At 47.5% G+C, this 25,476-nt stretch overlaps 1 protein-coding gene across 3 annotated transcripts in view; it reads right to left on the bottom strand.

The window, feature by feature from the left end:
* Positions 1-25,476, bottom strand: part of MORC2 (MORC family CW-type zinc finger 2) — a 96,860-nt gene that overhangs the window by 47,642 nt on the left and 23,742 nt on the right. For all 3 annotated transcript variants that reach the window (XM_054006687.1, XM_054006686.1, XM_054006688.1), the window contains exons 5-9: positions 20,226-20,316; positions 9,433-9,541; positions 8,878-9,037; positions 8,661-8,772; positions 6,246-6,371 (exon numbers count right to left, since the gene is read on the bottom strand). In XM_054006687.1, coding sequence (XP_053862662.1) covers positions 6,246-6,371; positions 8,661-8,772; positions 8,878-9,037; positions 9,433-9,541; positions 20,226-20,316 — 598 coding nt within the window. The remainder of the gene's footprint in view (positions 1-6,245; positions 6,372-8,660; positions 8,773-8,877; positions 9,038-9,432; positions 9,542-20,225; positions 20,317-25,476) is intronic.

Genomic DNA, 25,476 nt, shown 5'->3' on the forward strand with positions numbered 1-25,476 from the left:
ACAAGGACGAGGGTCTTGGCTGAGCCAAAACCGGCTCTCGCTCCCAGGAAGACATACCCGGGAGGACTCTGGCAGCTCAGCAGAGGGGAAGATCATTGATGCCTGGGTTTATGGCTAATCCAGGTGACTTCAACTTTGAACAGGATGAAGAGCAGGATCTCTGAGAGCAAGGAGCATCCCACTGAGTCCAAGGAGGCCACTGATATGGATAGGGCATTGGTGGCCAGTAGGGGCCAGGACATGGACCTGTCTCAGCCACGGGTCACGTGCCAACTCTGGGAGTCATATTGGTCCACTGGCGGTCCCTGGAGTTCATCGGGTAATGCAGAGTGGGAGGATGACGACTCCAACTTAGAATCAGAGACCCAGGAGGAGCGATGCCTAAGGGCATCAACAGGCGTTCTGATTCATCCGTTGCCCAGAATGAGGTGTGGATCGGTGCCCCCGATGAAGGCAGTACTATTGGCACCAACCCTGCTGGTGCCACAGGCAGTGTCAGTCCCAGCGCAGACAGTGGTACTGGAGTGCCCGAGTACATCAATGTTGAGAGTTGTATGAGCTGCCATGGGAGCACCCTTTGGCGTTGACTGCAGCGGGTCCAAAGATGGTCTCAGTGCTGAGGTCCCCTGCACCAATTCCAGTACTAGCTTCATACCTGTCACAGGAAGAGAAGCATCTAGGCACGGTGCCAAGAGGCACAAAGGTTCAGTGGCACACTATATTGGACTGTCTGCCAAAGGCACAAACCTTGGAAAGCCCTGGACCAGCAGGGAGGACAGAATGGAAAGGCAGAGCAAGTCCACCACAGCCTGATACATTGACTCAGTGGATAGTCAGTACCAGCATTGCCCACGTTGGTACCAGACTCAATGGATGCCTGGAGGCCAGAACCAGAGTCAACAATATGGGATTTCTGCCCTTGCCACTTGGTTCTTGGGAAGAGTCAGAGGTACCTGCACCATCCTGCATGCCGGAACGGTCCTGTGCTGGTCTTTGCTTTTCCTGGGGAGGCAGAGGAGTTGGCCCACGACCTGGAGCGGTCCCCACTGGTCTTATGACATTTTTTCCTTGGTGCCAATAACAGAGAACAGCTCCTCAACATCTTGGGAAAGTCGCCTGCTCCAGAACGAGAGGCAGCAGCACTCTCTGAACATGAGGGTGATCTTCGAGCCAAGTAGAGCCTCGGTACCGGATCAGGCTGCATAACCTGTTCAATCAGGTGCTGCTTGAGACAAAGGTCCCTCACCACCTGAGTCCACTTCTTGAACAACCTACAGAATGACCACACTTTTTAAGGTGGGTCTCGCCAAGACAAAGCAGGCACAGCGTGTGGGGGTCGCTCTTGGGGATCACCCCTCCATATGAGGGCCCACAACGAGGGCATCAATGGGGAACACTATCAACTAACTATACAATAAACTAAGCAAAGACTAAATGCAAGGTTGTGCATACAAAGCTCTGATTCCAGCTACATGTGGTAAGAAAGAACCGAGAGGGGTCAGAGCGGTGCCACCTCATATAGCCAGGGGAGGGGCCACAGTCATGAGCATCACCCCTCTACAGTTACTGCTATACAAAACCCTCCAGCTCCAGCGCGCTGGCATGCACACACCTGAGTGGAATACATGCATCTATGCGAAGAACTGCCAGCTCTACAGAACTCCTTTATCCCTTAGATTTTCTTTCCATGGACTTTACCTATCAGTTCTGAGTTTGTTAGAGTCTGCTTTTTTGACGTCCTTATTCTGCTTCTCTCACTCCTTCCCCTTTCCTTAGAATTATGAAATCTATAATTTCATGATCATTTTCACGCAAACTGACTTCAACCTCCATATTTACAACCAATTCCTCTTGGTCAGAATTAAGTCTAAAATGGCTGTCCTCCTGGCTACTTCCTCCATCTTCCAAAGGGGTTCCCCCCCCGCATTTGGTGCAAGAGCCTCATGGCCCTTAGAGACAGAGTACAGGATCTTGAGACCAGAGTGGCTGAACTGGAGGAACTAAGGGAGACAGAAAGATACACAGACAAGATGTTCTGGAACAACGCAGAACAATCCAACCCACAGTCTAACATCATGCAGCAGCAGAGGGAATTGATCCCATAGTTGGGATCATCCTTCCAGATGATGTCATGGTATCCTCTCAAACTGAGGATTTCTCTCCAGGGGAGGGAACACCTCTTATTAGGAAGAGGCAAGTAATAGTAATCAGAGAATCACAGGACTAGAAGTTACCTCAAGAGGTCATCCAGTCCAGTCCCCTGCTCTCAAGGTAAATCTAAATATTATCTAGGCCACCCCTGAAAGGTGTATGTCTAACCTGCTCTTAAATGATGTAGATTTCACAACCTCCCTCCGCAATTTATTCCAGTGTTTATCTACCCTAACAGTTAGGAAGTTTTTCCTAATGTCCAACCTAAACTGCCCTTGCTGCAATTTAATAATGTTGCTTCTTGTCCTATCCTGAGATTAAGGAGAACAACTTTTCTCCCTCCTCCTTGTACCAACCTTTTATGTACTTAGTTTTATGAAAACTGTTATGTCCCCTCTCAGTCTTCTCTTCTCCAGACTAAACAAACCCAATTTTTTCAATCTTTCTGCATAGGTCATGTTTTCTAGACCTTTAATCATTTTTGTTGCTCTTCTCTGGACTTTCTCCAATTTGTCCACATCTTTCCTGAAATGTGGCACCCACAACTGAACACAATGCCCCATTTGAGTCCTAATCAGTGCAGAGTGGAAGAATTACGTCTTGTGTCTTGTTTACAATACTCCTGCTAATACATCCCAGAACGAGGTTTGCTTTTTTTGCAACACAGTGTTACACTGTTGACTCATATTTAGCTTGTGGTCCACTATGACCCCCAGATCCCTTTCCCCGTACTCCTTCCTAGGCAGTCATTGCCCATTTTCTATGTGTAAAGCTGATTGTTCCTCCCTAAGTGGAGAACTTTGCATTTGTTCTTATTAAACTTCATCCTATTTACTTCACACCATTTCTCCAGTTTGTCCAAATTTTAAGCCTATCCTCCAAAGCACCTGCAATTCCTCCCAGCTTGGTATCATCCGCAAACTTTACAAGTGTAGTCTCTAAGCCATTATCTAAATCACGGATGAAGATATTGAACAGAACCAGATCCAGAACGGATCCCTACGAGACCGCACTTGATAAGCCCTTTCAGCTTGACTGTGAACCATAGATAACTACTCTCTGGGAACAGTTTCCCACCAGTCATGCACCCACCTTATAATAGCTCCATCTAGGGTGTATTTTCCTAGTTTTTTTATTAGAAAGTCACGGGAGACAGTATCAAAAGCAGTACTAAAGTCAGATAGACCACATCTACCACTTCCCCTGTATCCACAAGGTTCATTACCCTGTCAAAGAAAGCTATCAGGTTGGTTTGACACGATTTGTTCTTGACAAACCCATGCTGATTGTTATTTATCGCCTTACTATCTTCTAATTGATTAATTATTTGCTCCATTATCTTTCCGGGTACAGAAGCTAAGCTGACTGGTCTGTAATTCACCGGGTTGTCCTTATTTCCCTTTTTAAAGATTGGCGCTATATTTGTCCGTTTCCAGTCCTCTTGAATCTCTCCGGTCTCCCATGATTTCTCAAAGATAATCACTAATAGCTCAGATATGATCTCAGTCAGCTCCTTGAGTATTCTAGGATGCATTTCATCAGGCCCCGGTGACCTGAAGACATTTAACTAGTCTAAGTAATTTTTAACTTGCTTTTTTCCTATTTTAGCCTTTGATCCTACCTCATTTTCACTGGCATTCACTATGTTCAATGTCTAATCGCTACTAACCATTTTGGTGAAAACTGAAATAAAGACGACATTAAGCATTTCTGCCATTTTCAGTTGTTCCCCCACCCCACTCATTGAGTAATGGGCCTACCCTGTCCTTGGTCTTCCTCTTTCTTCTAATGTATTTGTAGAATGTTTTCTTGTTACCATTTATGTCTCTAGCTACTTTAATCTCCTTTTGTGCTTTGGCCTTTCTAATTTTATCCCTACATACTTGTGTAATTTGTTTATAGTCATCCTTTGTAATTTGACCTAGTTTCCACCTTTTTTTTTTTTTTTTTTTTTTTTTTTTTGAGTTTCAGATCATTGACAATCTCCTAGTTAAGCCAGGGTGCTCTGTTGCCATACTTCCTATTTTTCCTATGCAGTGGGATAGTTTGTTCTTGTGCCCTTAATGTTTCTTTGAAAAACTGCCAACTCTCTTGAATCGTTTTCCCCCTTACACTTGCTTCCCATGGGATCTTACCTACCAACTCCCTGAGTTTGCTAAAGTCTGCCTTCTTGAAAACCATTATCTTTATTGTGCTGGTTTCCCTCCTACCATTCCTTAGGATCATGAACTCTACCATTTCATGATCACTTTAATCTAAGCTTTCAAATTCTCAACCTGTTCTTCCCTATTTGTCAAAATGAAATCTACAACAGTCTCTCCCCTGGTAGCTTTCTCCACCTTCTGAAATAAAAAATTGTTTCCAATACATTCCAAGAACTTGTTGGATAATCTGTGCCCTCTGTGTTATTTTCTCAACAGATGTCTGGGTAGTTGAAGTTCCCAATAACCTACAAGTCCTGTTCTTTGGACGATTTTGTTAGTTGTTTAAAAAAAGCCTCATCCACCTCTTCTTCCTGGTTAGGTGGTCTACAGTAGACTCCTACCATGACATCACCCTTGTTTTTTACTCCTTTTATCTTTACCCAGAGACTTTCAATAAGTCTGTCTCCTATTTCCATCTCAACCTCAGTCCAAGAGTATACATTTTAATATATAAGGCAACACCTCCTCCCTTTTTTCTCCTGCCTGTCCTTCCTGAGCAAACTGTACCCTTCTATACCAACAGTCCATTCATGCATATTATCCCACCAAGTCTCGGATGCCAACTACGTCACAGTTGTGTTTATTAACTGAAGTGCCGCCTCCTTATTCCCCATACTTCTCGCATTACTATACAGACATCTAAGATACTGATTTGATTTCACCCCCCCATGCTCTCTTGTCTCTCCCTTATCCCTGCTATAATGGCCCATGCTTCCCCCAGATTCCGAACCTTCTCCCAGGTCTCCATGTTTTTGACTTGGATTGGGGGGATTAGATTATTAGAAATACAGATAGTTGGGTATGTGATGTCCAGGAGAACCACATGGTGAACTGCCTGCCAGGTGAAAAGGTTGCAAACCTCTCAAGACATCTAGACAGACTTATGTGCAGTGCTGGGGAGGCTCATGGTACAGGTAGGTACCAATGACATATGGAAAGTCTAGGAGGCCAAATTTAGGCTGCTAGGTAAGAGATTAAAATCCAGGACTGCCATGGTAGCATTTTCCAAAATTCTTCCAGTTCCATGGATAAATTGTCCTGTTCTGTTCGTTCCTCCTGATGCATCTAGCACCAGCCACTGTCAGAAGACAGGACTCAATATGGCCATTCTTATGTTCTTAAATAAAAAGTTGTCCCCAATACACTCCAAGAACTTATTGGATATTTTGTGTTTTGGAGTGTTACCTTTTCAACAGATGTCAGGATAAAGTTCCCCATTACTACCATGTCTTGAGTTTTGGATATTTGTTATTTGTTTTAGAAATGCCTCATCTATGTCCTCCTCCTGATTTGGTGGTCTACAGTAGACCCCTACCATAACATCACCTATTTTTTTTCCCCACAGTCTGACTTCATGGATTTGGAAGTTGATGTCTGAGTAGGTTTAAAATGAGGAAAAAACAACTTTGCCCAGACATCATATAAAGTTAAAACTGCTGTACCTAAAAAGACCACCACCACACACTTAGTGTTTCTAGACACTGCGCCTATTTTCATTTCCACATGATGTAATTTTCATAATACCCCAGGTGGGAATTTCCCAACCATACCAAACTGGTTATTGTTGTCTGAAACAAAGTTGTGACATGGCAAAGAACATGACCTTCACTCCTCTGTATGCCCTGAAAGGGAACTGAACTCCATCGGTTCCAAGGAGGATTTTCTGAAGCCTTGGCCTTTTCCTTGACCTTAATGAGAGCAGAGGTAGGCAAACGCTGATCACTATTGAAAATCTTGCTCTATGACTTCAAATTAGACACTGTCGCTTGATTTTTATGGCTTCTACATTGTCTTATACATGACAAACACACCCAGCAAGCTACCAGGGATATAACGGGACCACAGGGGCCTTGTGGCTGAACGTGGCCCCCCCTAAGTCATGGCTCCTACCTGGGCTTGTAGAGGCAACAGGAAAGTCGCTTGGTTTGCACTTTGTGTCCGTGGATGAAGATCCTCATTCTGGGATCAATATAAAGGACAGCAGCATAGGCACGGAAGGAGCGACGCTCTGGCTTCCTGCAAGAGGAATGAGCTTACAGAAACCAGATAGTCCAATCAAACCCAAGCAGTGCCCTCCACTCCACATACCAGAGAAGACAGCCCATCCTATCCAACCCTGAGCAGCACCCCAACACTCTCCCCATACCAAGTCATAAGTCCCTCCCTTCCCCAATCTATTCCTGACCAATATCCATGGTCCAGGAAGCACTGCACAGACTCCTATGCCAATTCATCTGCCAAGCAATGTCCCACAACCCCTTACTCAAGCCGAGATCTTGTCTTAATCCATCTTTCTTCCACACTGAGCACCTTCATTGAGGAGACAACTCCCTTGCATGTAATCAGTCCACAAATACCACCGCATACTCCCTTCAGCGAAGAACCTTCTCCTCTATCTGTCCCAATGCTTCCAGGTTCCCATACATCAAAATGAAGACCCCATCTTTTCATATGCCCTGTCCCCTACTCTGCTTTCCAAAGCAGAAAATTCCCCATCTCGGTTCCCAAGCACCTCCTACACTGTCTTCCCTTGAGCACAGGACTCACTGTGGCAAATGAAGTTATGAGGCTCCACCAATCTTTCACCAGAGACAGAATTTTCATATACTTGAAAACAGGGTGAGGTCAAGATGAATCAGCATGGCACTGTGAGGTAGCTGAGGCAGTTAGAAAAGGCTTCAGCAGGCTTTGGAGGTGGGCTTCTGTGGGAGATGGGCAATCTAGGGAGGGTGCATGCAGCCTGTTTGAGTAAAGGCCAAGGTTTGAGCCGCAGCTGGAGATTTTTAGTTTGGATCTATTTGGTTGGTTTAGGACCAGTTTATTTTCTTGCTATAAACCAGCTTGCAGGGTGGACAAAACTTCCTAGCTTGCTCGTGTCTGCATTCCACCATGATGAGCCACCCTGAGCACTGCCCCCGGCTCCCCTTCACAGAGGAAGCCTTTGCCCATCCATATCAGTCTCCCCTTTACTGAGTAAAGGATCCTGTGTGTGTCTGACCAGTGCCCCAGGCTCCCCTACACTGAACAGAGGGTTCCCATCCCAAAAAGGCCCTACACCCAGTCCGTTGAACAGAGATCCCAACATTCAAATCCAGTCCTATTGCCCCCTCACCTTGGTTAGGCAGCTAGCATCACCAGAACTCCATGTCTGGTCACAATGTGGATGTAGCCACCCAACTCAACAGTTTGAGAGGGAGGCCTAGAGATTTGCCTTCCATCCCAGTAATCCCTTCTTTCAAATGATTATAAACTTACTCTATACCCCAGGTCTCTCCCTCCCCCCATCTGAATTAATCAAGTATCAGTGCCACGTTTGCTAATGTGCTATTGTCCTCTTTGGCCATCCAGAACACAAGAAGAACTTCCATGAGCTGTTAAGTGCATCGTCAGGGAGCAGGAGGTAAATTCCCTCTAAGCTGCGTAGCCACACAGCAGCCTATTAAGTGCCACGCAGGCGCTCAGGACTGCCACACAGAGAGATGCCTTTCCACCAGCCCCGGACCTGCCATGGCCGGGGCAGAGGCACCCCTCCCCCAACCCAGCCCTGGCCAGGGGAGAGAGGCCCGTGCCCTAACCTGCCATAGCTAGGGGTGAGAAGCGCTCCTCCCCCAGCCCGTCCACGGCACCTCTCCCCCCCCCAGCCCAGGTGCTGCTGCGGGGAGAGAGAGCTGATGGGAGTCCTCTCTCCCCGCTGTAGCCCCAGGGCCAGCCTGCACCCCAAACTCCTCATCCCTGGCCCCACCCCAGAGCCCACACTCCCAGCCGGAGCCCTCACCCTCCTGCACACCAACCCTCTGCTCCAGCTCTGAGCCCCCTCCTACACTCCGAACCCCTCAGCCTCACCCCCATCACATGAATTTTGTTAGGTGAACCAATATGAAGCTCATGTGTCACACATCAGCTCCATATTGGTACACCTCTACCTCGATATAACGCTGCCCTCAGGAGCCAAAAATATCTTACCACGTTATAGGTGAAGCCGCGTTATATCAAACTTGCTTTGATCCACCGGAGTGCGCAGCCCCGCTCCCCCTGGAGCGCTGCTTTACTGCGTTGTATCTAAATTTGTGTTCTATCAGATCGCGTTATATCGGGGTAGAGGTGTACACATAAAATTCATTCCGCACATGCGTGGGAAAAATTAGAGGGAACACTGAACAGGAGAGCCAAGGAACTTCTGAAATCCCAACCTGATGCACTCCAGAATGCAGAATTCTCATCAACTCACCTGCCTGAACAGAACATATCAGCCTACAAACACCACAAACCATTCACAGGGACAACCCCAGCACCTGTTGCACTTACGTTCCTTCAGGGGGGGTTTCTGCCATCTGGATATCTCGGGGGTCGGAGGTCACATCCAGCTCTGGCTCCCCATTATCCATCAGTTTGAGATTAAAGATAATCACTAAGGTCCCTGAGTAGGTGACAAACTTGAGGTTAGCTCCATCTAATGCCATCCAAATGCCTTCTCCTGTTTCCATCTCCAATTGCCCCATGCCCAGCATCAGCTGACACTTACCCTTCTCCCCAGGGATTTTCTTAAACTGCTCCATCACCTCTTGCTCTGACTTGAAGGGGGAATACTTGTAAATGAGCTCAGTCTCAATTGCAAATTTTTCCATATTATCGGTCATGGGCTCCTGGGTACGTGTGTTCCAGGTGGGCAGTGGGACAATCACCTGTGGAAAGGATTGGATGGAGATTAAGATGAAGCGCCAACACTTTCTCTTGATAAAAAAAACACTTCACTGGCTCCCATGCTTGGGTTAAGTTATTTCTTCTGATGGCCTCTACATACAACATTGATCCCCTTCCTACCCCCTCCAATAACAGCTGAGTATTAATTCAGTGTCCAACACCCAAAAACCCTTGTTTCCCATCTCCTCGGATTTACCTTTTTATACAGTTTATTTTCTCAAACCAAGATATTTTACCCCAAGTACATTGTAAACCACAAGAAAAATCAACTTCCGAACAGGTTCTTTTCCTCTTAGATGAGGTACAGAAAATAACAGAAAGCTCATCTTAGCAAATACCTAGCATTATATTTTAGAGTGACAAAGGGCATGCAAACCTCATCGATCCCTTCTTCCTCGTGAAATGTGCGTGACAGGAAGAGGCAGGTCATAGTGGTGTCTTTCTTAGTGAACAGGATAAAATCCTTCCCAATCCGCATGGAACCCCTGGAGGCAGATTTTAGAGTGTGTGGAAAGTCAGTCTGAAAAAACTCAACACTTTCTTCTACAAGTCCTGGGCTACCAGGGTCCCTTCCCCCAAACTATATATTTTTTTAATTAATTTTGAAATGCCAAACATGAGATAATATTCGAATATCTCAAAATGGTTTAAGAGAAACATCTTGTCATGCTGTACAAACAAAAATTCAAAATCACTCATGCTCTAAATAACCTTATTCACCCCACACAGATGACAATCCAGAAAAGAACATATTTTCGTAGGATTAGATCAGAGGTGGGCAAACTGTGGCCCGTGGGCCATATCCGGCCCACGAGACCCTCCTGCCCGGCCCTTGAGCTCCCAGCCGGGGAGGCTAGCCCCGGGCCCCTTCCCTGCTGTCTCCCCTCCCCCGCAGACTCAGCTCACCATGCCGCCAGCACTCTGGGTGGCGAGTTCCTGCTGGGCAGTATGGCTGCGAGAGCTGCCGGCCTGCTCTGGTGCTCTAGACTGTGTGGCTGGCTCCGGCCAGGCAGCGTGGCTGCCAGTCCTGGTGCTCTGAGCAGCATGTTAAGGGGACAGGAGGTTCCAGGGGGCAGTCAGGGGACAGGGAGCCGTTTGATGGGGCGGGGGGTCCCGGGAGGGGGCAGTCAGGGGACAGGGAGCCATTCGATAGGGCAGGAGGTCCCGGGAGGGGGCAGTCAGGGGACAGGGAGGGTTGGAGAGGCGTGGGAGTCCCGGAGGGCCTGAGAGGGGGAGGGGGTGTGGATAGGGGTCGGGTCAGTCAGGGGACTGGGGGGGGGGGGGTTGGATGAGGGTGCGGTCCCGGGGGCAGTCAGGGGGTGGGGGGTCCTGGGAGGGGGCGGTCAGGGAACAAGGAGCAGGGGGGTTGGATGGGTTGGGAGTTCTGAGGGGGTGCACTCAGGGGGTGGGAGGGGGCAGATAGAGGACAAGGAGCAGGGGGGTTGGAGGTTCTGAGGGGGGCAGTCAGGGGGAGGGAAGTAGGAGGGGGCGGATGGCGGCGGGGACCAGGCTGTTTGTGGAGGCACAGCCTTCCCTACCCGGCCCTCCATATAGTTTCAGAACCCCAATGTGGCTCTCAGCCAAAAAAGTTTGCCCACCCCTGGATGAGATGGAGGCCTCTGGGCTTGTTCCCCAAAACATCCAGCACCAGCTATAGCCAAAGGTAGGATCGTCTAGCTCCGCAGAAAACCTGCTCCAGACTCAGCTGGATACATATACAGTGCAAGGCCAAATGGGCATTACTTCCTCCAGCCACATGGGGAGCAGCAGCAGCAGCTAGAAGAGCTCACAGGGCACAAACTAGGGAATCACTACAACCTTCAGAGCTTCTTGCCAACAGTGGCCAGCACTAGCTCCAGGCCACTGGACCCAGTGGCCTCTCGAACAGCCCTGTCCAACCTCACCCTCCCTGTCCATTATGCTTCTCTCTCCTTTCCCATTTCTACACCTCTGCCAGTTTTCTTCTCCCCCACTCTTCCCACCATTCCCATCCCCTCAAGCGCTCCCCCAATAAAGGACAATGGAAGTTACTTACCTGTAACTGGAGGTTCTTTGGGTACGCATGCACATCATGCACCCAAGTCTGGAGATTTTTAGTAAGCAGTGTCCTGTGGTCCACATATGCACAATTGCTCTCTTCGTGCTCTGAACCAAGGGCAGAAGGGAAAGTGTGGAATGAGGACGCTCCAGTTCCTCCTCTTACCATGAATCCAGTCATGATACGCAACAGAGGGGACGGACGACAGGCAGTGGAATACAGATAGGGACCACACACCTTGAAGAACCTCCAGTTACAGGTAAATAACCTCCACTTCTTTGAGAGATGGCCCCTATGTGCATACATAGGAGATTAGGAAACAGGAGGTTGGTGCAAGGATGCAGATGGTATGGATATCTGCAGTACTGCCATTCCCACAGCTGTATCTGCAGCAGATGTTTGGCCCAATGCATAATGTTTTGTGAAGGTATGGACAGAGCTCCAGGTAGCCACCCTACACATATCTAATAGAGGTATGTCTCGTAGAGATGCTGTAGAGGTTGCCTGCGCTCTAATGGAGTGGATTCTCATGCCCTCCCAGGGTTGGAGGGAGGATACCTGCTAGTTAGTAGAGAAGGATGCTGCTGCCTGAGCTCCAGTCAGTGAGCGTCTCTGGGTGGATAATGCTTGACCCTTGATCACTTTGCTGAGGCAATAAATATTCTATGTGTTTTCTTAATTGCTTTTGTTCTCTGCAGATAGAATGCCAGTACCCCATTGGACATCTAGAGAGAGAGAGAAGCCTTCTCTCCTCATCAGAAGCATGAGGTTTTGGGGGAAAAAATAGCGGTAAGTGGATGGTTTGATTTATGTGAAACTCAGGAATTACACTAGGGATGAATTTTGGTGGAGGCGAAGAAAGACCTTTTTATGAAAAATGGTATATAATGGATCTTCCATAAGTGCTCCCAGCTCGCTCACTGTTCTGGCTGATGTGATGGCAACTAGAAAGGCAACTGTCATCAACAGGTGGGACATGGAACAAGTGGCCATTGGTTCAAAAGGGGATGTGGTAAGGATCAGATTAAGATTCCTTTGTAGTGTTGGTTTAACCACTGGTGGGAAAATTCTAATTAGTTCCTTCAGGATTCTAATCCTCGTTGAATGAGTGAAGATAGTATGGCCTTCAATCAGAGGATGAAAGGCGCTCACTGCTGCAAGGTAGATTGAATTCCAGTAGGTTGATGATATGCATCCTGGCTTTTCAAGGAGTCCAGGTGCCTTGTGCAATGCGATTGTTCATGTGGGCTCCCCAACCTTAGAGGGAAGCATCCGTGACGATAGTCGCCTCGCGTGAGGGTGTGAGAAAAAGAACCCTCACAAACTTTTTCTGGGTTTGCCCACCAGGCAGGAGAAGCCATCGCCTTGACCAGGATGGTTATTCTGGCACTGTCATCTGGGGAGTAGACAGACCGAAGTGGAGGTGGAGCCTGGCAAATGGTGTTACGTGGGTGCATGAGGCCACGATGCCTAGAAGGGAAGGGCAGACCCTGACTGGAGTCTGAGGTTTGCTGCAGACCTATTTTATCAAAATTGCTCATGGTGTGGAATCTCTCCATTAGGAGAGGTAGGCTCTTGCTGTAGTCAAGTCCAAAATCGTTTCTATGAAATCTGTGGTCCTTCTGGGAATCAAAGTTGACTTTTTTCGCTGATACAGATTCCCAGGAGAGATAATAGGCAGACTAGGAATGAGGCTGCTGTCTGGACCTCCATGCTGGATCTGGAAAGACAGTAAAGCTGTTTCTTCTCATCCAGGTCGCCACCACTGAAAAAGACTTTTGTCAAGACCCCAGGTGCCATAACTAGTCTGAACAGGAGGTAATGGTCTTGTGGAGGAGCCACTCACATGCAGAGAAGGTGGGGAAACCAGAATTGGCAAAGTCAGAATAGGATTATCAGAATAACCGTGGCGCTCTCCTGCCTGATCTTGTAGATGACATGCGGCAGCAGCACTAGCAGGGGAAAGGCATAATTGATCTGATGTGACCAGCGGATGACGAGGGCATCGCCTTGGAAATGGGTGCGAGATCCCCTCTGGAACAGTATGTGATGCATCTGCTATTGCTGTAGGAAGCAAAGAGATCCCTGGTCAGAGTCTCCCACTGGTTGAAAACATCGCTGACCTATGGTGTCATGCCATCCATGGTCGGTCATGAATTTCCTGCTGAGAGCGCCAACAATCACGTTCTGAGTCTCTGGAATATAGGCTTCCGACAACAAGATCTTGCGGTCAAGGCACCAATTGCACAACTAGAACACTTCTGCACAAAGCGCCAGTGACCAGATGCCCGTTTGTTGATATAATAAATGACAGCGTTATTGTCCAACATAACGAGAATATGATGGGAGCGAATAGATGGGAGAAATGCATGACACACCCTCTGTACCGCTCAAAGCTCCAGAATGTTGATATGCACTCTGGATTCCCAAGTGGTCCAAGTCCCCTGGGTCATGTGCTCACTCACATGGGCACCCCATCTGCGAAATGATGAGTCTATGATGAGCTTCATGACAACCTCTATGAGGTGCTTCTTGAGACGGAGAGCCCAGTCTTCCCAGGTACAGTTTGGGAAGGACAAGAGGACACTGCACCTGGATCAAATGTGGGCTTCTCCCAAGCAGTACAGGGCAGCGTTGCTCATCAATGATCGAGAATGAACATGGACAGGAGGTGCAGATCTTGAACCCCGATGTCATCAGCATCAGAATTGGAGAAATGGAGTCTCCAAGTCTCTTAATTCCTGAAAACTAACACTAAGACTGAAACTACTGAAAAAACAACCACTAAAACTACGTACAATTCTAAAAACAGGTGGTGGTGGTGGTTTTTTTAAAGTGCATCAGAGAAAGATGAGAGGACACCAGCAGCTTTGACTTGGATCATGTGGTGGTGAGAAAACTGAGGGTGCAGTCAGTCTGCCCCGTCCTTTGTTGCCTGAGAAGAAACCTTGAGATGGAGCAAGGGCACATGTGCGGACCAACAGACACTACTACTTTTAAATTCTCAGGTTCCGGACCATAAGCCTCAGTGGAATCCAATAGGGACCATCATTCAAACTCCACTCCTGTAGGTGGAATGAAGTAACACTTCTCAACCCTTTTTGGGAAGGGAATGCTTGAGGCAGGAGTGTGCCACACTACTCTGCCCTCACTGACTGGGAGGGTCACTTGACTGGGACTCGAGGGTTGTAAGATGTTTAATAGTCTATGCTGAGGCTCTTGGAACCTCCTTGAGCTGGATCTGCAGCTCAGATGCCACTCTTTGTAAGAGTTCATGATATTGCCTGTGATCATCAGGCAGAGATGGTGAAGATGGGGTGACTACTTCATTTGGCAAGGACGATGAAATGGCCGCCGAAACTCGTGAATCTGACACGACTTCCTCCTCTTCACACTCTGATGAAGCTGGTTGGCGTCAGCTAGGAGAAGGTATATAAGGTTCATGCACAGATCTGGGGTGCCTAGATTAAGGGTCCCAGGGCCTCCAGTAATACCAGTATGAGGAGTGAACCAGTTGGAGCCAACCCCATGGCACTGTGAAGTCATATCTTGGCAGAGACAGGACCCAGATCTACTGGAGCTTCTGGCCAGACTCATCGCCCTATGCAAGGGTAGAGGTTCATCTGGAGCCTCTGACTCATCAGATCAGAAGATAGGTTCCTAATTGACAAGCAGAACCATTGGTACAGACGGATGGGTACTCAGATTCATGGATGTAGAGATCACCCCAGTGTACTCGAGGTGGTTTCTTCCAGGTGTGATGTTATATCTAAATAAGGTTGGAGATAAGAGGAGAAGGGATTGAGGACAGGGAGAGCAAAAATGTCCTCCAGGGAGACACGGATCTCAGGGTGCTAGGTGTATGGGTGGTTGGGCCACCAGAGCTGAGACTTCCCTGGTTATAATGGATACTGGAGTCTGATCTGGATGTTGAAGGTAATGGAACGCCTGTCCTTTGGTTTATACATCAGCACCACGACTGGTACCAATGGATCCATATTCCTGCGCACCACATTCTCCTGTAGAGGGCAACTTACCTGGGCCTAAGTCCTTATCATCCATACGCAAGGACTTGCTTGACTTGGACAGAACCAGGGATGGATCTTTTCAGAGCATCTGTCCCGATGCTTGTGACAGTGCCCCTTACTCTAATTCATTCTCTGGGCTTGGAAGTTGTAGTCTCAGCTCCTGAGCTCGTGTTCGGAGGGGCACTGCCCATTTATTGAGATCAGTGTGCAGAGTGGGCTTCTTGGCCCAGATCGAACTGGGGTCTCATGGCTTTTTCAGTCTGAGCTCTCAAACCCAAGTCTGAGGAGGGAAGGAGTGGCAGATGCTCTAATTAGCAGACGTGAACCTCACCGAGGCAGTAAAGGCAGTGCTGGTGTTAGTCACTCACTGAAAAGAAGCAGGGGCAGGAAACAGAAACAGTTCTTAAACCCCAGGACACAAGGCATAGTCCTTGCCTTCCAGAGAGAATTTTCCCAAGGCAGGGAACAAATATTGAAAATACTAAAATACTAAATAACTATTTACAATATACAATTACAGATTAAAGAAAATGATAGAAGCAGCTGTAGACCCAGAAGATTCTGACTCAGGCCACGTGATAGTAAAAAGGAACTGGAGCAGGGTTGGTCCACACTGCCCATTGTACTCTTGGTTCAGAACACGAGGAGAGTAACTGCACAGGTGTGAACCAACGGACACTTTTTACTAAAAATCTCTGGACTCGGACGCATGGTGCACTTGTGTACCCATATGTGTTATACACATAGGGACCATCACTTGAAGAAAACTAGAATTTCTGTAACTTGTCTTTGCATTAGAAAACTGTTCAAATGAGAAGCAGCGTGCTCCAGCAGATGTTGCACTGGACCGGACTCAAGACACCTGGCTTTTATACCCAGTTCTGCCAATGACCTGCTGCATAACCCTGGGTGAGTCGCTTCTCTTTGTGCACTCCCCACCCTTTGTCCATCTTGTTTATTTAGATTGTGAGCTCTTCAGGGCATGGACTGTCGGCTTTTGTTTGTACAATGTCTTGGGGTAGGTCTACACTTACCTCCGGGTCCAGCGGTAAGCAATCAATCTTCTGGGATCGATTTATCGCATCTTGTCTAGACGCAATAAATCGATCCCGGAAGTGCTCGCCGTCGACACCGGTACTCCAGCTCGGCGAGAGGAGTACGCAGCATCAACGGGGTAGCCTACCTGCCGCGTCTGGACCCGCGGTAAGTTCGAACTAAGGTACTTTGAATTCAGCTACATTATTAACGTAGCTGAATTTGCGTACCTTAGTTCGAAATGGGGGGTTAGTGTGGACCAGACCTAACACAATGGGATTCTGATCCTGGTTGGGGCCTCTAGGAACTACTGTAATACAGAAACCCATTAATCTATATTCTGTGTCAGACATTTCCCCCTGTCCAATTGTCCAAATTCACAGACTTTAAAAGAGGAAAAAAATGGAAAAATTAGTGGTCCAGGCCACGCTTTTCAGAGGCGACTTGTGATTTTAGATACTCAGCTGACACCTAAAATTGAGACACCCAATAGTCACTTTTAAAGTCTTGATGCCCCCAAAATAAGCTTTCATTTTGGTATGTTACTCCTGGGGGAATTTCATCTGTCCCGCATAATTTTGTTTTTCCTTGCATAAAATATATTCTGCCCAAGAAATGCTACAGTTCCGCCTTTTGCCCACCAGAGGCCGCTGTATCACCAGAACAACCAGCCACATGGACACAGCAAGCTGTTCTGGCGCCACAGCAAGCTGTTCTGGCGCCACAGCGGCTTCTAGTGTTCAAAAGGCAGAACTGCAGCACTTCTGGGGCAGAATGTATTTTCTGTGGGGAAAAAAATTTCTATGAGTGCCCAGTGCTGCAGACTTCCCCCAGGAGTAGAAGTTAATCACAGCACCCTGCCCGCGGAGCCAGGTTACGACAGAGTACAACAAGGCTGTTGGGGGGAGGTGTCACAGACTGGGGTTCAGAATGGCTAGTGTGGGGGACTAGTGGGCTAGTGCAGCATGGGCTCAGGAGCTTGTGGGGTGACAGTGTTGAGCCTGGGGAGGGAGGCTGCAGGAACACTTGGGGATGGGGGAGGAGGCTGCAGAGACCCATGGGGATAGGGGGGTGTGGGGACAGGGGCAGATGCGTCTGACTGAATGGGAAAGGCTAGGGCTTAGCCAGGGTCTGCATGGGGGAGGCTTCCCAACTCTCTAACAATCCCTTCCCCCCACCCGACCCCAAAAAACAACACCTTCTCCCAACCACACTCAATACCCTCCAGCTTCACTCCCAGGCTCCTACTCTCTCCCTCAGCTCCTGTTACCCCTGATACCCCCAAGTCTTTGAACTGCTTCTGACAAGTGCAGGAAATACAGTTCTGTATTGTAATTTAAATGAATTACTCTAAATTCTGTATTAATATTATTTGTAAAAAAAAAATTTACCAGAATTTTTTTTTTTGGTCTGTATTATTAGACATATTTGTTGACAGATTCATAGATTCTAGGACTGGAAGGGACCTCGAGAGGTCATCGAGTCCAGTCCCCTGCCCGCATGGCAGGACCAAATACTGTCTAGACCATCCCTGATAGACATTTATCTAACCTACTCTTAAATATCTCCAGAGATGGAGATTCCACAACCTCCCTAGGCAATTTATTCCAGTGTTTAACCACCCTGACAGTTAGGAACTTTTTCCTAATGTCCAACCTAGACCTCCCTTGCTGCAGTTTAAACCCATTGCTTCTGGTTCTATCCTTAGAGGCTAAGGTGAACAAGTTTTCTCCCTCCTCCTTATGACACCCTTTTAAATACCTGAAAACTGCTATCATGTCCCCTCTCAGTCTTCTCTTTTCCAAACTAAACAAACCCAGTTCTTTCAGCCTTCCTTCATAGGTCATGTTCTCAAGAACTTTAATCATTCTTGTTGCTCTTCTCTGGACCCTTTCCAATTTCTCCCCATCTTTTTTAAAATGCGGTGCCCAGAACTGGACACAATACTCCAGCTGAGGCCTAACCAGAGCAGAGTAGAGCGGAAGAATGACTTCTCGTGTCTTGCTCACAACACACCTGTTAATACATCCCAGAATCATGTTTGCTTTTTTTGCAACAGCATCACACTGTTGACTCATATTTAGCTTGTGGTCCACTATAACCCCTAGATCCCTTTCTGCCGTACTCCTTCCTAGACAGTCTCTTCCCATTCTGTATGTGTGAAACTGATTTTTTCTTCCTAAGTGGAGCACTTTGCATTTGTCTTTGTTAAACTTCATCCTGTTTAACTCAGACCATTTCTCCAATTTGTCCAGATCATTTTGAATTATGACCCTGTCCTCCAAAGCAGTTGCAATCCCTCCCAGTTTGGTATCATCCGCAAACTTAATAAGCGTACTTTCTATGCCAATATCTAAGTCGTTGATGAAGATATTGAACAGCGCCGGTCCCAAAGCAGACCCCTGCGGTACCCCACTCGTTACGCCTTTCCAGCAGGATTGGGAACCATTAATAACAACTCTGAGTACGGTTATCCAGCCAGTTATGCACCCATCTTATAGTAGCCCCATCTAAATTGTATTTGCCTAGTTTATCAATAAGAATATCATGCGAGACCATATCAAATGCCTTACTAAAGTCTAGGTATACCACATCCACAGCTTCACTCTTATCCACAAGGCTCGTTATCCTATCAAAGAAAGCTATCAGATTGGTTTGACATGATTTGTTCTTCACAAATCCATGCTGGCTGTTCCCTATCACCTTACCACCTTCCAAGTGTTTGCAGATGATTTCCTTAATTACTTGCTCCATTATCTTCCCTGACACAGAGTTAAACTAACTGGTCTGTAGTTTCCTGGGTTGTTTTTATTTCCCTTTTTATAGATGGGCACTATATTTGCCCTTTTCCAGTCTTCTGGAATCTCTCCCATCTCCCATGACTTTCCAAAGATAATAGCTAGAGCCTCAGATACCTCCTCTATTAGCTCCTTGAGTATTCTAGGATGCATTCCATCAGACCCTGGTGACTTGCAGGCATCTAACTTTTCTAAGTGATTTTTAACTTGTTCTTTTTTATTTTATCTGCTAAACCTACCCCCTTCCCATTAGCATTCACTATGTTAGGCATTCCTTCAGACTTCTCGATGAAGACCGAAACAAAGAAGTCATTAAGCATCTCTGCCATTTCCAAGTTTCCTGTTACTGTTACTGTTTCTCCCTCTTCACTAAGCAGTGGGCCTACCCTGTCTTTGGTCTTCCTCTTGCTTCTAATGTATTGATAAAGTCTTCTTGTTTCCCTTTATTTCCGTAGCTAGTTTGAGCTCATTTTGTGCCTTTGCCTTTCTAATCTTGCCCCTGCATTCCTGTGTTGTTTGCCTATATTCATCCTTTGTAATCTGTCCTAGTTTCCATTTTTTATATGACTCCTTTTTATTTTTTAGATCATGCAAGATCTCGTGGTTAAGCCAAGGTGGTCTTTTGCCACATTTTCTATCTTTCCTAACCAGTGGAATAGCTTGCTTTTGGGCCCTTAATAGTGTCCCTTTGAAAAACATTTTGAAATAAATGACCAAAATAATTGAAACTGGCTTTATTATACTGTGTTATTTAAACAACTAAAATATGCAGAATTTTTAATTTTTTGGCGCAGAATTCTCCCAGGAGTAGTATGTGCCCCAAACCAAAAGAGCAAATCGGAACTTCATTCCCAATAAAGATTCACAATCATCCCAAAAGATTTTTTAGGAATCCAGTACTGGTAGCCATGTTGTATCTACAGGATCCACCTTTAGAGGTCACCGTAGCCTCCTATTTGCAAATGGTTATTCAAGCCTCTAGTCTCAGTATCATTATGATATTGGCATGGAGTGTAAGTTATTGTGATGTCATAGGACTAGGACCAGCTTCATTGCCTGAGGAAGAGTTACAAGGAAAGAGAGACAGACATACACAAAGTGTATCCAAAGCTAACAAGTAAAGCCACCCATAACTCCCTTAAAGGTTGGTAGCTTTTTAAATGTGACTTTATATACTTCTATAAAAAGGAAACACTTAAAGCTCAACATTTACTGGCCCACTATCAGCCAAACCCCAAGATCTCAGAAGGCTGGCTTCTGTTATACCTACGATTTCAAGCCGTTCCCATACTGCCCAATTTGAGTCGATTCTGGTGATCGTTTGGATGATTTACCAAACTGAATCACACTTGCGGCATCACCTGGAATGACAAACAGAAAAAGTGAGATCTACTTATGAAGTATGTAAAAAATATTTTTTAATATATCCACACACACACACACACACACACCCCTCTCTACCCCAATATAACGCTGTCCTCGGGAGCCAAAAAAATCTTACCGCATTATAGGTGAAACGGCGTTATATCGAACTTGCTTTGATCTGCCGGAGTGCACAGCCCCACCCCCCGGAGCGCTGCTTTACCGCGTTATCCGAATTCATGTTATATTGGGTCACGTTATATCGGGGTAGAGGTGTACGTATACACACACACACACTTTTTACAAGAGTATCGTGATTACATTACATAGTGGCAGATTACATTACACAGTCCAAACAATGAAGGCCAGAAAAAAGGTTGGTTATGGGTGAGATTTTTTGGAAAAGATATTTTTATACCAGCAAAAGGAATAATATAGATGCAATCATAATGGCAAAAAGTACCTTTGCGAGTAACACTTACTTTGGGGCAACGGTATAAACTATTCTGCTAGTTGAAGCAGCATTTACTTTAGAATGGTTTGCTCATATAGTTATACCAGCAAATCTTTTCTAGCGTAGACTACACCCAGGACCCTTCAGAATTCTACAAAGATACTGATCCTCTCTCACAAAATAGGGAAATCCTTCTTCTGCTCTTAGGTCCAAAACAATTCCAAATACCTTCAGGTTAAAAGTACCCAGCAGGATAACTACAGCACAGATTCTGCTGCAAACATTATTCAATAATATCAAAATTTTGTAAAATACAAAAGCATAATACTGCACATAAGTCCATGCACCCAATTCCAAGTCCTTCTTCCATGAAGCAATGATCATCATTTGAACAAAACAGTACTAACCAACCAGTGGTATGCTGATAAAACAATTGTAAATTCACTGGCAGGTTTCTAGAGCATGGTATTAAAGCAGTATCTTTCCAATATGTAAACACAATTGTAAGATTTAATACTCTTTATTAGCATTGGACACATGGTGCAATCACAATGGAAAGGATGTGATGTGATAACAGAGAATATGGCTATTCTGAGGTTGTAGGGTTTGGAGACTATTTTTTTTATTTGCCTTCCACCACATTAATTCAGGTCTTCCATTATATGTGAGATGGGAAGCCAGTATTTGAAACTGTAAGTGAAGTGTTAAGCTTCTGTAAATCTAAGGGATAATGGCTCAGCAAATGATTCTTTTGAGATAACAATCCCAATAAATTCTTTAGCCCTGGTCTACACTGTGGGGGGAAAAAAATCGATCTAAGTTACGCAACTTGAGCTACGTGAATAACATAGCTGAAGTCGACGTACTTAGATCGACTTACTGTGGTGTCTTCTCCGCGGTGAGTAGACTGCTGCCACTCCCCCGTCTACTCTGCCTGCGCCTCTCGTGGCGCAGGAGAACAGGAGTCGACGGGAGAGGGCTCAGGGGTTGATTTATCGCGTCAACGCGATAAATCGATCCCCGCTGGATTGATCGCTGCCTGCCGATCCGGCGGGTAGTGTACACATACCCTTAGTGAGATAAGAGGTGGTTACTTACCTGTAACAGGAGATTTTTCGAGATGTGTGGTCCTTATGTGTATTCCAAACATGAGTGTGCATGTGTGCCATACACCAGAGACAGAAGATTTTTATATCAGTATCCATTGGCCCACACGTGCGCTGTACGTAGCCTTGTGCCACAGGCGAGGTTATATGAGGCTGTGTGGGACAACACCCCATCGCTGTCACCCTCTCACCACCGAGCAACGTGGACCACAACAGAGGGGAAGGAGGGTGAGTATTGGAATACAAATACATCTTGAAGAACCTTCAGTTACAGATAAGTAACCTCCTCCTCTTCTTTTCCGAGTGATGGTCTCTATATGTATTCCAAACGCAGGTGAGTACCAAGCAGTGATTAGTGCAGAGAAGGTTGCGAGGATGCAAGAGGTATCGCAGTCCGAAGGACAGCACAACCCATGGCTGCATCGACTACTGCCCCCTGGGCTATAGCATAGTGGGTCATGAAGGTATGGACAAGACGCCATGTCACTGCCCAGCAGATGTTATGCCAGGATACATCTGCTAAGGAGGAGGAAGTGACTGCCTATGCCTGTGTCGAGTGTGCCATAATCCAGCCGGGCGACATGGCATTAGGGAGCTCGTAGCATGCACAGATGCAGGCCAAGACCCACTTCAAAACACATTGGGAGGAGAGGGCCTGACCTCGGGATCTGTCTGCAAACGTGTGGAGAAGCACGGAAGTCACAGGTCCTGTCAAGGTAGAAGGTGAGGGTGCGACGAACATCGAGTGAGTGCAGGTTCTGTCTTCCAGATTGGCATGTGGCTTAGAATGTAAGACCGGGAGGTAAATCGACTGGTTGATGTAGAAGTCTGAAACCACCTTCGGGAGAAATTTGGGATGAAGGCATAAGGAGACCTTGTCCTTATGGAAGACTGTATAGTGGGTTGGCCATCATGGCGGCCAATTCGCTGATCCACTGAGCAGAAGTGATAGCCATGAGAAAAATGACCCTTATGGAGAAGTGGGAAAGGGAGCACGTGGCCAGGAACTCAAAGTGCAGGAGAGGGAGGGGGTGTCTAGGACAAGGACAAGGTTGAGGTCCCAGGAGGATTCAGGCATGATCACCAGTGGGAAGGTGTTCAGCAGCCCCTTCAGGAAGTGTGTAGTGGTGTGATGGTTAAAAATTGAGCATCCATCCACGGGAGGGGGCGGGGGGGGGTAGATACTGAGTGCTGCCAGGTGGACCAGGACAGAACTAAGGGAAAGGCCTGAGGTCTTAGGTTCAAGGGGGTAGGCCAGGACAGTAGGGATGGAAACAGCGTCCAGGGAAAGTTTATGGCGCCAAGCTCAGAAGATGAAACAGACCCATTTCACTGTATAACACGCTCTGGTGGAGGCCCACCTGCTGTGAGTAAGGATGAGGCACACTGGTGCCAAGCAGGTGTTATCTATGCACAAGCCCCATCCAAGAACCAGGCTATGAGATGAAGAGGGCCAGGATTGGGGTGGTGAACAGTGCCCCGGTCCGTGAGGTCCAGGATCAGGCAGAGGTGGGGTGGGGGAGATGGGCAGAAAGCCGGAGGAGGTCGGGAAACCACAACTGACCAGGCCAGAATGGAGCGATCAGCAGTATTGTGGCTTGTGTCCTAGCAGACTTTCTGTAGCACCTCGGGAAGGAGGGAAATGGGGCAGGAGGCATAGGGGAGTTCGCCACCCCAAGGCGGGAGGAGAGCACCACCTTGGGAGCTGGGCTCCATGGCCCCCCAGCAACAGTAGAGGGGGAACTTGTGATTGTCACATATGGCAAAAAGATCCCGGAAGGTATCCCAGGCATGGAGAGCGAATGGAGAGTGGGGTTGTGGAGTTCCCACTTGCGACTGAGGTATCAGTGCCAGCGCCAGCTGAGCACATTGGCCATGGAGTTCTGCATGCCCAGGAGATATACTGCGTGCTGCGTGACATGATGGCAGATGCACCAGTTCCAGAGGTGGATGGATTCTGTACAAAGAGACAGAGGCTTGGTGCTCTCATGCCTGTTTATGTAAGCCATCACTGTGGTATTGTCAGAGAGAATTTGAACTGGCACAGATGAGCAGCAGGAACATGCGGCAAACCAAGCGGACTGCTCGGAGCTGGAAGACATTGATGTACTGGTGGGCCTCGTGCTGAGTTCAAAACTCCTGGGCAACGTGCTCACTCAGATGAACGCCCCAACCGGTGAGGGAGACATCTGTGGTCAAGGTGACAGTTGGGACAGGTGTGGCGAAGGGGGTGCTGAAGAGCACCTTGGAGAGTCGATCCACCAGAGCAGGGAGGCCCAAAGCGAGCACAGAACAAGCAGTGTGTCATCGAAGTGGGTGGCATGGGCCAGGCAACTGACAGGAGCCACAGCTGTAGACAGCACACATGAATTGAGTATACAGCGTTACGTAGGTGCACTGTGGTGCGGGGGTTGTGGTGAAGGTCCACCACTACAGCCATCAAGGTGGTGAAGCAGTCTCCCAGGAGAAAGGCCCGAGCAGCCATGGAATGGAGGTGGGCACCAAGGAAGTGGATTGTGTGTCAGGATGAGCACTGATTTCATTGATGCAGGCACAGAGTGGCGAGGAGAGAGTGAACACTGTGAATGGCAGATGTTAGCTTGGTGCAGGAAGGCATGACGAGAAGCCAGTTGTCCAAATACAGGAGCATGGAGTATCCCAGATGCCGGAGATGTGCTGCCACTACTGCAAACACTTTTGTGAAGACTATGGGGGTTGTCACAATGTCGAAGGGAAGGACCCTGAACTGGTAGTGGTTAGTGCCCACACAGAAGTGAAGAAACTTGTGGTGGGCCAGGTGGATGTCGATATGAAAGTATGCATCTTTCATGTTGAGAGCTGTGAACCAGACTCCCCACAGAAGGGAGGGAATAATGAAGGCGAGCATGACCATATAGAACTTGGTCTTGCAGCTGATGGTGTTGAGAATGCGGACATCAAGTATAGGGCGGAGCCCTCCGCCCTTCTTCGGGATGAGAAATATGGAGAGTAGAAATCCTAGCCGATGAAGGGGTCGAGCACCGGTTCTATCGCACCTTTAGTGAGCAGGGCATCCGCTTCATTTTGTAGGAGGGCATGGTGGGAGATATCCCCCTTGGGAGTCCAGAGGAGTGGAGAGGTGAGAAACTTGATAGAGTAACCATGCCATACGATTCCCAGCACCCAACGGTCCATGGTGATCTTGCCCCTTTTGTGGGCAAAAGAGGAAAGACAGCCCCAAAGGTGACTGGGGAGAGGGGAGGACCGAGGATGGTGATATGCAGGGGACTCTCAGCTCTCAACTTGTGCATCAAAACTGGGCTTTGGGTGGTTGATGAGGTGAGGAGGAAGAGGTGGCTGTGGCAGGGGCCGAGGCCCAGGGCCATTGAGATCAGTGTCGTCAAGGTGGAGACAGCGGTCTGGTATGGCACACAGGACCAGGGCCGGGAGGGTTGTCATTGCTGTCTCCACCGGGGTGCTGGGATGTAAATGCCTAGAGACCAAAGCATCACCCTCGAGTCCTTCAAGGAGTTAAGGGACTTGACAACGACTGATGAGACCAGCTTGTCTTCGTCAAAGGGGAGGCCCTGAATGGTGGTCTTGACCTCCCATTAGAAGCC

This window comes from Malaclemys terrapin, chromosome 16 (assembly GCF_027887155.1).
Source record: "Malaclemys terrapin pileata isolate rMalTer1 chromosome 16, rMalTer1.hap1, whole genome shotgun sequence".
NCBI lineage: Eukaryota > Metazoa > Chordata > Testudines > Emydidae > Malaclemys > Malaclemys terrapin.